The following is a 14,172-nucleotide window of genomic DNA, read 5'->3' as shown; positions in this document are numbered from 1 at the left end:
GTTTTTGTGAGTGTTTGAAATGTCTCCTGTGATTGAGAATTCCGCCAACTGTAAGGTATGCACTGTGATTTGTTCTCCTAGTGCTAATGGCATGAAAGCACCTGACGTTCGTTGTCATATCAGTGAAGGGTATGGAGAAAACATTGAGTAATTGGATGGTATAGAAATGATTAAGAGCTTTTAACTATGACTGTACAAATGTGCGTGTTGAGAAATGAAGTGGGCGACCTGCAGTCACTAATGATTATTAGGTGCAGAAAATTGATGGAAAAGAGAGAGAACGAACAGTTTTGGATTCTCTGTTAAGTGATGACTTTCTTCAGGTGTTAAGAAGTGTGCTGTAAACTGTTTTTAAACAATGTTTAAATCATCGAAAGTTGTGCCGACACTGGGTACCGAAAATACTGACTGAGGTGTACAAAAGCAAACGTCTAGCCAGTTTTTTGACTTACCTAGAGTGGTAATGTGAGGAAGATAATGAGTTTTGAAGCCAAACTGTGAAAGGCAACGAAACATGAGTGGCTTCCATTACACTTGAATCAAAGCAGCAGACCTTGGAATTGTGACATTCAACAACACCCAAGAAAGTCGAATTTAGGAAAACAGTTTCAGCCTGGAAAGTCATGTGTATTGTTTTTTGGGACAGGAAGGGTTTGTTGCTTCCAGATTTTTCCTTGATGGGGACACCATAATTTCTACAACATATTGTGAGACCTTAGAAAGACTTTATCATGCAGCCATGCCAATGCACGTTCACACATGGCCAATCAATCTCGAGAGCTGATTGGATCATTTGGCTGGGAATAACTTGATCACCCTTGCTACAGTCCTTATCTATTAGCTGGTGACTACAGGTGTTACTGCATGTGAAGCAGCATCTGGGCAATCAGTGCCACATTGACAATGAAGGTGCCAAAACAGCTATGTTGCAATGCTTGTCTAATCAGGCAGCAGATTTCTATGAGGATGGTATTCAGAAACTGGTTGTGCAACACTGTAAGTGCCGCAATATTGGGGGAATTCATAGAGAAGTAGATTAAACTGCAGACTTTTGTGTAAAAATAAAATTGATAAGAAAAGTTTACACATTTTATTTTTATTTCAAAATGGTACTTAACTTAAAAAAACACACATCTACATCCATACTCCGCAAGCCACCTGACTGTGTGTGGCAGAGGGTACATTGAGTACCTCAATCGGTTCTCCCTTCTGTTCCAGTCTTGTATTGTTCATGGAAAGAAAGACTGTTGGTATGCGTGTGTTTGGGCTCTAATACCTCTGATTTTATCCTCATGGTCTCTTTGCAAGATATACATAGGAGGGAGCAATATACTGCTTGACTCCTCGGTGTAGGTATGTTCTCGAAACTTCAGCAAAAGCCCGTACCGAGCTACTGAGCGTCTCTTTTGCAAAGTCTTCCACTGAAATTTATTTATCATCTCCGTAACGCTTTCGCGATTACTAAATGATCCTGTAGCGAAGCGTGCTGCTCTCCATTGGATCTTCTCTATCTTTTCTATCAACCGTATCTGGTACGGATACCACACCGGTGAGCAGTATTCAAGCAGTGGGCGAACAAGCGTACTGTAACCTACTTCCTTTGTTTTTGGATTGCATTTCCTTGGGATTCTTCCAATGAATCTGTCTGGCATCTGCTTTACTGATGATTAATTTTATATGGTCATTACATTTTCAATCACTCCTAATGCGTACTCCCAGATAATTTATGGAATTAACTGCTTCCAGTTGCTGACCTGCTATTTTGTAGCTAAATGATAAAGGATCTATCTTTCTGTGTATTTGTAGCACATTAAACTTGTCTACATTGAGATTCAACTGCCATTCCCTGCACCATGTGTCAATTCGGTGCAGATCCTCCAGCATTTCAGTACAGTTTTCCATTGTTAAAACCTCTCGATATACATCATCATCATCTGCAAAAAGCCTCGGTGAACTTCCAATGTTATCCACAAGGTCATTTATATATATTGTGAATAGCAACGGTCCTATGACACTCACCTGCGGCACACCTGAAGTCACTCCTACTTCGGTAGACTTCTCTCCATTGAGAATGACATGCTGCGTTCTGTTATCTAGGAATTCTTCAATCCAAACACACAATTTGTCTGATAGTCCATATGCTCTTACTTTGTTCATTAAATGACTGTGGGGAACTGTATCAAATGCCTTGTGGAAGTCAAGAAACACGGCATCTACCTGGGAAACCGTGTCTATGGCCCTCTGAGTCTTGTGGACGAATAGTGCGAGCTGGGTTTCACACGATCATCTTTTTCGAAACCCATGCTGATTCCTACAGAGTAGATTTCTGGTCTTCAGAAAAGTCATTATACTAGAACATAATATGTGTTCCAAAATTCTACAACTGATCAATGTTAGAGATACAGGTCTATAGTTCTGCACATCTGTTCGACGTCCCTTCTTGAAAACGGGGATGACCTGAGCCCTTTCGCAATCCTTTGGAATGCTACGCTCTTCTAGAGGCCTACGGTACACCGCTGCAAGAAGGGGGGCAAGTTCCTTCGCATACTCTTTGCAAAATCAAACTGGTATCCCATCAGCTCCAGCAGCCTTCCCTGTTTTGAGTTATTTTAATTGTTTTCTTATCCCTCTGTCATCTATTTGAATATCTACCATTTTGTCATCTGTGCAACTATCTAGAGAAGGAACTACAGTGCAGTCTTCCTCTGTGAAACAGCTTTGGAAAAAGATTTAGTATTTCGGCCTTTAGTCTGTCATCCTCTGTTTCAGTACCATTTCGGTCACAAGAGTGTCTGGATATTCTGTTTTGATCCACCTACCGCTTTGACATAAGACCAAAATCTCTTAGGATTTTCTTCCAAGTCAGTACATAGAACTTTACTTTCAAATTCATCGAATGCCTCTCGCATAGCCGTCCTCAAACTACATTTCACTTCACGTAATTTTTGTTTGTCTTCAAGGCTTTGGCTATGCACTTCATAGCACCCTCAGTGTAGGCAGTAACAACTTAAGTCATACAATGAAGGCAAGTCTTCCAGTCTAGATTGTACACCAGTTAAGTTTCTTTCAGGGTATACTGTTGAAATAACTCCATTTTTAGCAGTCATGTGCAGCTACTTACCTAATGAAAGATCCATAGCTAAAGACTGTAAAGACACACCAGTTGCATGAATACACAAGAAAAGTAATAGAAATAATCCACTGATATTAGACTGTTTCACTGAAATCGATCTCCAGTAAGATTCTGTCATATACTTCGTTGTAACATTTTGAAATACCTCTAAGAAAACTTGCTGGTGACACATAGTCAGCTCTGTTTTAGAAAATATCTTTCTTTTGAAACACAACTGGTCCCTTATTCACATAAAGTAATGAACACTATCTACAGTGGATCTCAGGTTGATTTCAAACTGCTAGATTTCCTGGAGGAATAAGTGCTAATCAAATTGCATGGCTATGGATTTTTATCTCAGTTGAGGGAAAGTATTTTGTGTTCCCCTTTTCCGACAGACTGTAGTTCATAATAATTGATGGGAAATTGTGAAGTGAAACAGAAGTAATATATGGGTTCCCCTAGGAAGTGTTATAGGCCCCTCTGCTGTTCTTGATCTATGTAAATGATTTAGGAGACTATTAAGCTGCCTTCTTAAATTGTATACAGATGATGCTGTAATTTTCTTACTAGTAAACTCCTCAGTGGGTGAATACGATTTAAAATAATTTACACAAATTATCTTCATGATACAAAAAGTGGCAGCTGACCTTGATCAATAAAAAGTGTAAGGTCCCCACATGGAAAAAAATCCACTAAATTTTGGTTAAACATTACATCATACTAATTTAAAGGTTGTTGATTCAACAAAATGTATAGGAATTATAGTTACAAACAACTTAAATTGGAACGGTCAGAAAGAAAATGTTGTGGAGAAGGCAAACTAAAGACTGTGTTTCAGTGGTATAACATTTAAAAAATGCAACCAATCTACTAAAGAAACTGCTTTCTCTACACTTCTATCTAGTAGTGCTGTGTGGTATAGGATACTTACCAGCAGAATTGACAGAGGACATTGAAAAAATTGAAAGAATGGCAGCTGACTTTTTATTATCACAAAATAAGGGAAGGAGTGTCGTGGATATGATAAGTGCGTTGGTGTGCTAGTCATTCAAAAAAAGGGCCTTTCCTTGTTGCAGCAAGACCTTTTCAAGAAATTTCAGTCTCCAACTTTCAATTCTGAAAGTGAAAATATTTTGTTGACTCCCACCTTCCTAGAGAGAAACGACTATTGTGATAAAAGAAGAGAAGTCTGAGCTAGCATGGATGGATTTAGTTGTTTATTTTTCACACATGTAGTTGGAGGGTGGGTCTATGAACTCTCTATGAAGCACTTAATGTGAATTGCAATGTTGTCATATAGGTACAGATGAATAACAATAAAAAACATTGAACTCTATTTTTTTAAAATATTCACTTTATGTTGATATTAAAGCTATAACTATTTACAAAAGGTCATCTGCAATGTTGGAAAGGTGTTATTGGATTTCTGGATGTATTGTAACAGACATTGACACAAGTTTTGTTTCCTTAACTGTATGTTTAGTTAGTATAGGAGTGCCTTTACGCACCCCTTCATCTGTTTATATTAACCAAAAATTGTTTACAATTTCTTCAAACTTAAAATAAACATTAGAAGTCATCTTATTGACCTTTAGTAATCCTCACAAAAAAGGAACATTCTGGCTGAATTTAACTTATATTTGACATGAAGACTATGCTACAAATTGAAAGCAAAATCTTGGGCAGCATATAGATTTCGAGGTTGTCCAATTAGTGGTGGTGAAAAATATTTTTAGGGAGCACACTGCCCAGATAATTGACACTTCAGCTTGACAGCAGCACATTTTCCATGCTGATTAATACACAAAATGCTTTCAGAAAGAAAGAAAGAAAGAAAGGAAAAAACTACAATGTTTCATTCCAGCCACATTTGCAATTGGACAGTTATGGTAATTACAAATTTATGATAGAAAATTCTAGTATGTGGAAAGAATACATATACACCTCTGTTAAACACTACATTATATACTGTTGTATTTTTCTTCCCATGGCAGGTTTGCATAAAGGAGACTGTCGTCCCTTTATTGTTGAGGGACATCAGGTGGGTCTGGTCAGGCCTGATGTTATGCAGCATCTTCATCACTATCCTGATGTATTTCATATTCAGCCCGATGCCGTCGAACTGAATCCTGCCTTCAGAGATTATGGGGAACGGAGTGACAGAGTGGAAGCAGTACTGAAAGACTGTCGTGCAAACAATATATTTATCGCACTTAAAGGTTGGCGTGAAGAGGTGTGTTGAATTAATGCTACAGCTTGTGTGTGATTTTTGTAGAAATAATGTTTATATATTTTTTCATTTGGAGATATATCAGTTTGTTTCATATGATTTATACAGTTTACCAGTGTTTAGTTATATTTTTTTCTGAACAATTACTTGGTACAATGAACATTTTATATGTAATAATTAATCCAAATTAATATGATAACAAAATGTGAAATGAATAACTTCTTTTAGCGAGATGTGTTTTAATGTAAAACACAATATATATTACTGGCCCATGTTCCATCGTCAGCTATTTCAGTATTTTCACTGGAAGGATTTCCTTTCACTTGATTTATTCCTTTCCCTCTGCCACAAAATCTGTAGTACTGTTAGCTGGGGATATGAGAGCTGTGTTGTTTGACTTGCTTGAAAATACATAGGACAATAATTCAGTTACAACATAAACAATTAAGTTGTTATACCATGAAATGAACTTCAAAAACCCTTATAAGCTTTCTTAAATAGTATATTCTTCATTGTCAGTAACATTTGTAGTGTCATCTTCTTGTAATTAGCCAATATCACAAACATTACAAGGATCTTGAGTTTCAGATTCTTTGTCTGTCATTGAAATCAAATATTTTAAAATTTCTGCATTAGATAAATCATGTCTTTCAAACACCATTGTGAAGCAACTGAAATGTGGTCAACACAAACTGTGCCATGTGAGCAATAAAGCTTCCCTCCTCATCAACAAAGGGTCTGGAGGATGTTATAAACCAATTAGGAAGGAAAAGAAGAATAGCTGTGGAAAAGTCGTAAAGCTATTGTTTACATGTCCATATCCTGAAAATGACAGGCAGCAGCCCTTCTAATATGAGTTCATTGGACCACTTTTCTGAATGGTCCTAATTGCTGTATTCTTCACAGACATCTAGCTCGCAAACGTTTATTAGAAGTCATAGTAAATGGGAACTGTAAAATAAATAATTTACAAGAAATAAGTCTACTGAAGCAGAGCACTGATCAAAATGACAGGTGCGGTTCTTCTTGTGTTAAATAGTTTATTGTTGATCTGAACAATTTGTGTGGAATTAGACAATATGAAAATACCATAAATACTCTGGGTTCAGGTGTATAATTTATGGATTTTTGTGTTAAATACAAAAACACTATAATTACTCTGGGTTCAGATGTATTATTTATTGATTTGGATCCTGTCATTTTGTTTTGCTAAATGATAAATGGAAGTAGGTTATATCACCCCAGGTGTTCCAGTTTTTGTAATAAGTTTTGCTGATTATTCAGTAGAGTGTGGGTAGTTAAAACCAGAGTGTAAGTCATATATTGGTAAAGGCTCAATCTTATGTCTGCTATTGTTTCTCATAAAGAACTGAAGAAATAGTAAATAGCAGTCTTAAAAATATTATTGAGTGGTTTTCTGCAAATAGTCTCCCTCTATTTCATAAAGACAACGTGTTGAGTTCTGCACATCCACAGGTATTACATCAATGACAAATGTCACACATAATGAGGAAATAATAACTATGGTAGAAACTTCAAAAATTTTAGATGTCTGTATTGATGGAAAAAAAGGACAAAAATGGAACGCCTAAAAAGCTTGGTTCGACCACATTTGAACTTTGAATCATTACAAATGATAGTGGTCAGGGAGACGTACAACTCAGCAAGTTGACATAGTTTGTGTATAATGTCATATGGGATAATGTTCTGGAGTAACTCATCTCACCTGCCAGTGATGTGTGCCTGGATCATTGTTGAAGCAACTTAAATGGTGATTGTGTATGCAAGAACAGATCTTGTTCCCAAATGCGTATGCATCAAACTGCTTACAGCTTTTCTGCGGGGAACATTTCTCATGGCAGTTCTCTCTTTTTCTGTCTCTGGCCTCATATCTTGCACGCATACTTATTAGTCCCATGGTCAGCTAATTTGACATTTCTCCTAACTCTTCCAATTGAAACTGCTCTTTGAATCTCTTTTTGAGGCTTTCCTTCTCTTGTGTATTATTACTGAAAATTAACATGTTGTCAACATAAATTGTAAATGTTAATGTCATTTCCATCTTCTGGTAAATACGTGGATCAGCTGTACTTCTTGTAAAGTTAAAGTTCAAGAGTGCTTCATTTAGCTTACTATTTCAATTGCAGTTACCTTGAGTTAATTCATAAACTGCTTTTTGAAGCTTAAAGATATATTTGTTCCTAACAATTCTAATGCCAGAATCAATCTGTGGGATTATGATACAAGTCTCCTCATCCAAATTGCCTTATAGGAATGCTTTAGCAGCATCTAAGTGATCTATATCTAAGTCATATTTAGTATCTAAATCAAAGTTATATGTGAATGAATTGTAGCAGATTATTGGAGCTTGTGTCTCATTATAGTTTAAATCCTTTGTTTGTGCACAGCCTTAAACTATACTGATACATTGTACTTAAAAATGTGTCCTTGGAGATTCTTTTTAGTTTTGATAATCTATTTAGTGGTTTTTGGCTTTTTATTTGAGAATGAAAGTGCCTTTTCCCATGTATAATTTTCAGCATATTACTGTAGCTCTTCTCTAATTTCCTGAAGCCTTTTGTGTCATTCTCTGCTTTGTAAATATACTTTTTAAATATACTGCTAATGATAACAGATTGGAATTGTTTGTCCATAGAATAATAGGTCACGGTTTAACACTGCTCGGGTAAAACACACCTTGATTTGTTGTTATTCTCATTAGTAATAGGCTCAGATTCATGCATTTCTAGACATTTTGCTAAATTTTGTATCTATTTCCACCTGTGAATGGAATAAATAATGTTTCCAGTTTACGAGACTTGTTAGGCACTGTTATATCACCACTCTCCTGCACAATATTTTTGTATCACATCTTTGGCTTTATTAATATTCATTGGTTGGGTTGATATGAGAAGTACGCCATACTTTGTTCACAGTATCCTACCAGTATTCATTCAATGTTTTCTTGTCCCATTTACACTGACTTGCTTTAGGTAGATAAATGAAGACATTGCTGACAAATATTCTTAAAAGCCCAAGGTCTGTTTTTTGTGGTAAATGTCCTTCTAATGTTATGCATTTTAAGGATTTTGTAGGTGATCTATTAATGAAATAAGCAGCTGTAAGGACTACTTCCATCTAGTATGTATTTTGGTAATTCAACAACAAATAATAAGCATCTGTCTTACTGAACTAATTTCCTGTTATATCTTTCTGCTACTCCATTTTGTTTTTGGCTATTGTTGTTTGATGAATTCTGTGTTCTGAAAGAAATTTGCTACTACTTGGTTCACATATTTCTTTCTGTTGTCAGTGCACAAGACATGAATTTTCTACCAGTCTGTTTTCCCACTATCTTTTTGAATGCGCACGCATTTCATATCTGAAGAAGGCTTTGGCCGTGAGCTCAGTGTATAATAGTCTATTCATTGTTCGTGTCTGCAACTAAATGTACCAGCTCTACAGTCAGTAGCAATCTATCCATCTATTCTTTTCTTAATATTGTTGAAATTCCAACCTGGACTTTTCCATTGTTTAAAGAGATTTGAAAATTAATTTTAATTAAACAGGGTGGCACACAAAAAGTCATATATTGATGTCTAATAAATATTTTAGTTGAAGGCTGGCAACATTGGAATGTTGTGAGAAGTAGCCAGTTTGTAACTTTGGTGCTTGCATATGATGATGCCATGATTCACAGCGCATGGTTCTCTGACGACATGTACGTTCATCCAAATGGTAGCGTCAATTGGCAGAATATCAGATTGCGAATTATCGAGAAAAAGCGGGTATGTGGAGTACCATTTCCAGCTTTGAATTTATTGGACTAATCTTTTTCAGTGGTGCAGTTAACAGTACAAACTACGTGAACATATTGCAGAAAAAATTTCTTCCACAGCTTTTAAGCAAAAGGGTTACCAATGGAAATCCAATGGATCATGCAAATTGGAGCTTATCCTCAAACAGAACATTATTCTGGATTTCCTCCGTGGCCATTTTGGGCACAATGTGATGTGCCATCAACATCTAGATGATTTTCAGGATGGTTGAATATGGCTGTCTCATAACTTGGATATTAATCCTTGTGATTATTGCTTATGGGGACTTATGAAGGAGACTGTCTACCACAACAAACCATGTAATCTAATGGAACTGGAAGTGGCTACTGCAACAGTTTTCCAGGGAATCACAGAAGAAATGCACCACATGCTTGATATGCATATGCACTCTTGATGATTAACACATGCCTTATTAAGTTATACAAAGAATTTTCAGTGTATGAAATTTTGCATGCCACCTTGTGTATACAGTACTTTCTGTGCAGAGATTAACATAACACTCAGAGGGTTAATGAAAATGATCATATTAATAAACAACTATTCAGCAAAGTTTTTTGAAAGAAAAAGTGTACAAGTTGATGCTCATACAGTATATGGTGATGAAATGTGGTTCTTCAATGGACAAATGTCAAGTTCATCTTTAAGCTGTATTGTATGTGATACTCCCACATGTTTTACAATCTTTCTGTTCATATTCAATATAGATTGTCTTAATGTTGATGTGCGGTTCCTTTTGAGGACTGATGGATTAATTTGCGTGTCACTTTGGGCATGTTGCTTAGAGATACAATGTATGTGCTTGATAATGACTTCACAGTCAAAATTGGCCAATAGAAGCAAATAAATGGAAAATTTTGGAGATTGTGATGGGCAGTGTTTTATTCTGAAGACTGTATAGAGGCTTTGGACCCCTGTACAAACGAGATATTCACTAAAGAAATTGTAAGCTGTGGTATATCTTATTATAATGGATAAAATGTTCGGGTAGTCAGTCAAGTTAGAAAACTGTGACAGTTTTGTAACACCACTCATAACACTCAAAATAGGTCTTTGCTGTGTGACATGGCTTTTTACTTTGCACAGCTCACTAAGTTCCTCTGGAAGAAAGTTACTGCTGAATGCAGTAGTTCATTGTGATCATTATTGATTGTTGACTGTTAATGATCATTGCGGTGGTGGTGGTGGTGGTGGTGGTGGTGGTGGTGGTGGTGGTGGTTGGTGGTGGTCTTCGATCTGAAGAGTGGTGTGATGCAGCCGTCCGGTGCAAGCCTCTTAATCAACAAATAACTACTGCAATACATCTTTCTTAATCTTCTCACTTTACTCCTCTCTTGGTCTCCCTCTAGGATGTTACCCCTCCACATTTCCCTCCACTACTAAATGGGTGATCCCTTGATGTCTCAGAATGTGTCCTATCTACCGAGCCCTTCTTCTAGTTAAGTTGTGCCACAGATGTCTTTTTTCCTCAGTTCTATTCTATATGTGATCTACTCATCTAATCCTTAACATTCTTTGTAGCACGACATTTCAAATGCTTCTATTCTCTTCTTGTCGAAAAGTTTATCATCCATGTTTCATTTCCATATGTGGCTACAGTCCATACAAATACTTTCAGAAAAGACTTCCTAATGCTTAAATCTATATTTGATGTTAACAAATTTCTCTTCTTCAGTAACTCTTCTCCTGCATTGCCAGTCTGCATTTTATATCCTCTCTATTTTGGTCATATCAGTTATTTTTCTTCTCAAATAGCAAAACTCGTCTACTACTTCATGTGTCTCGTTTTCTAATTTGATTCCCTCAGCATCACATGATCATTGTTATTTGTTCAAAATAATTTACAACTGGAAGATATTAATTAATTGGAACTGTACAATTTCATAAATACAACATTTATTAACGCAAAAAATTAAAAAAGATTAAGGGGCTAGTAGGGTACAATAATATAGCTTATTCCTGCTTTGTGACAACTCATGTTTTTGATTAACTTTTTGCTTTTGTAATTTTGAAGCATTAATGTAAACTTTCTGACTCATTTCAAGTGGGAAGCAGAAAATGTAAAAGCTCTATATTTGTTGTCTTTGAACATGCGAATTACAGTGTTTTGTTGTAATTAGGTAAAATGATGCAGGAGTAATAAGTTTATTTGCATAAATATTGCTGTTACCCATTTTATACAACTCATTCTTGTCCATTTAAAACCTTTCTTTCCCATTTTTTATCTTTCCGTCTCCATGTGTGAGCAGTTGATTGAAATTCATAGATACTGAAATAATCTTAAAATATATTTACAATAATTCATTTTTATTATATTTGTTTCCAGTGTTATGAAGTTTGTGCTGCATATGCATCCAAAGCGCTTCTTAAGATGGACCGTTCAGCCACTTGTAAGTAAAATAGTTTAACTGAGTTCTTCACGAGAGGATGAGTAAAGTCAGTTTATCACTGTATTGAGCAGCTAAAAAAATCTCTCTCTCTCTCTCTCTCTCTCTCTCTCTCTCTCTCTCTCTCTCTTTCCATGCACTTGTGTACAACCGCACGCCCCCCCCCCCCCCCCCCCCCCCACACACACACACACAAAGCTAGGATGGCTTCATACAGCTATGATCTTGCTAGAAAGTGTTAACATGTTTAACACCATGGTGCTGTGTAGCCTTTCTCGATTACATCAGTACTTCAGATTATGTAATGCATTTGTGAGTATCTCAAACAAGGAATCAAGCTTATGTTAAGAGTGGCATGATGATATTGTGCTTCACTTTCCCTGTTCGATTATAATGAAACAATATTATTCATTGAAATCGAATTTCATAGATAAAAGTTACTTTGTTTCTCTATATTATTTTGTAAGGAGTCTTAATTTTTTGATACCATTTACAGCTATTTGAAGTTCCACATAAAAGCTACTCATAATTTGTTCTTTTCCTGATCTTTTAAACCTCAGTTCGATGGTAGGTAGCAAAATTCAGTGAAAAAATTGTTGTTGGGTTAGTCTTTTAGGACTCTTCCATCTTTTTTACTCACTTATGTGTTCAGTTTGTATGAAAAGTGTTGTTACAATAATTAATAGTTGATTTGGAGTCATAAACGAACTTTGAGCTTTGGGGTGTTTTTCAACATTTTCAAGTACAATAACTGTGCTTGTTCAAACAGAAAAGAAGTGTTGCATCCCTATTCCATTTATCAGTTGTAGAAGAAGAAACAAAGATAGCTGGATGCATAATGTATCCTGCACAACTGTATTATTTTGTAAATAGCTCAATTGTTTGGAAGAAGGTTTGTTGTAAGTGATGCTTCACAAATGTCCTAGTATTTTGTTGTATTTCACACCCTCTTTTTTTTTACTGTCAAGATGTTGAGGCAAATGAAGTATTTTAGTACAGATCATTCATATTACACTGCTCAATACACAGTGGAAATAGGAGTACAGTGATCCAGTATTTGCCAGTTGTCACAGTAAAACATTTCACAGAAATAACTTACTTTTGTGTTTGAATATATCCTAACAGACTTGTAACAAGATTTGTGCTGGCCCACTTTAGATTCACATTTACTAGCAATATTTGCAAAATGTTTATGTGAACATTGTAAAATGTGCAAATTACTCAGTGGAACAACTGCACAGTGTGTGAAGGCAGGTACAGCTTACCAGTATTAGTGATTTTCAGTCATAATCCAGTTGACTGTTGAGCAAGGGGATAAACAACTGCATATATGTCTCTGTATGTACTCTAATCTCTCTTATCTTATTCTTATAGTCTCTATGAGAGATATGTAGTAATTGCAGTGTAATGGTCTCACAGTCTCGTTTGAATGCAGGTTCTCGAAATTTATTCAACAGGATTTTGCAATAACTACTTCTTCTTTCTTCCAAGGATTACCGAGCATATCTTTTAAACCTCTAATAGGGATTATGCTGAACTGTATGGTCCTGGCAGTATATCTCTGAATTGGTTCGATATTTGTTGTTAAGCTTGGTTGATAACGACCTCAAGCGGTGGAACTGTTTAAATGATAAACAGGTGGAAAAGAGCTCCTATATTTATTCCATTCATTCCATTTCTGTGATGTGATTGGATTATCTTTGACAGTATTTAAGAACAAAGAGATAGAGGGGCTGGCCAGTACTTACCTCAGCTCAGTACAGCCGATAGAAACACAAAAAACAACCGAAAATTTAAGTTCCTAGCTTTCGGAATAAATGTTCCTTCATCAGGGAGGAGAGAGGGGAAAGAAGGGAAAGTGGATTTAGTTACTCACAACCCAGGTTATGAAGCAACAGGGAAAGGAAAACAGGGAGGGTAGCAAGGATGGAGGCATGGTTGTCAGAGGGAAGCCAAAGATATTCTATTGTAGGTACTGTGCCAGCTTCAAACCAAAGAGGATGCATACAGAAGTAAAGAGGTGTATAGTATAAAGATGTAGGATGAAAAGATGCATGAATGGCTAAAGAGGAAAGGGAAAGAGGAGAAGACTGAAAAGTAAATGGGAGTGAGGTTGTTTAACGTAGGTTCAGTCCAGGGGGATGGCGGGATGAAAGGATGTGCTGGAGTGCAAGTTCCCATCTCCGCAGTTCAGAGGGACTGGTGTTGGGTGGGAGAAGCTAAATGGCACATACGGTGTAGCAGGTTCCTAGGTCCCTAGAATTATGCTGGAGGGCATGCTCCGCTACTGGGTATTGGACATCTCCTAGGCAGACAGTTCGTGTGTGTCCGTTGATGCGCTCAGCCAGTTTAGTTGTTGTTATACCAATGTAAAAGGCTGTGCAGTGCAGGCATGTCAGCTGATAAATGACATGTGTAGTTTCATACGTGGCCCTGCCTTGAATTATGTATGTTTTACCAGTAGCGGGGCTGGAGTAGGTGGTTGTGGGGGGGATGCATGGGGCAGGTTTTGCAGCGGGGTCGCTTACAGGGGTAGGAACCGCTGGGTAGAGAAGGTAGTCTGGGAATATTGTAGGGTTTAACAAGGATGTTACGGAGGTTAGG

At 36.7% G+C, this 14,172-nt stretch overlaps 1 protein-coding gene across 6 annotated transcripts in view; it reads left to right on the top strand.

Moving 5' to 3' along the window:
* LOC126353000 (uncharacterized) overlaps positions 1-14,172 on the top strand; it is a 238,498-nt gene that overhangs the window by 12,552 nt on the left and 211,774 nt on the right. For all 6 annotated transcript variants that reach the window (XM_050002731.1, XM_050002730.1, XM_050002729.1 and 3 more), the window contains 2 exons: positions 5,110-5,348; positions 11,508-11,571. In XM_050002731.1, the coding sequence (XP_049858688.1) occupies positions 5,110-5,348; positions 11,508-11,571 (303 nt within the window). The remainder of the gene's footprint in view (positions 1-5,109; positions 5,349-11,507; positions 11,572-14,172) is intronic.

The sequence above is a fragment of the Schistocerca gregaria genome, chromosome 1 (genome assembly GCF_023897955.1).
Source record: "Schistocerca gregaria isolate iqSchGreg1 chromosome 1, iqSchGreg1.2, whole genome shotgun sequence".
In the NCBI taxonomy this organism is placed as follows: Eukaryota; Metazoa; Arthropoda; class Insecta; order Orthoptera; family Acrididae; genus Schistocerca; species Schistocerca gregaria.
Note: the sequence above shows the minus strand (reverse complement) of the source record. Positions and strands in the feature narration are given on the sequence as shown.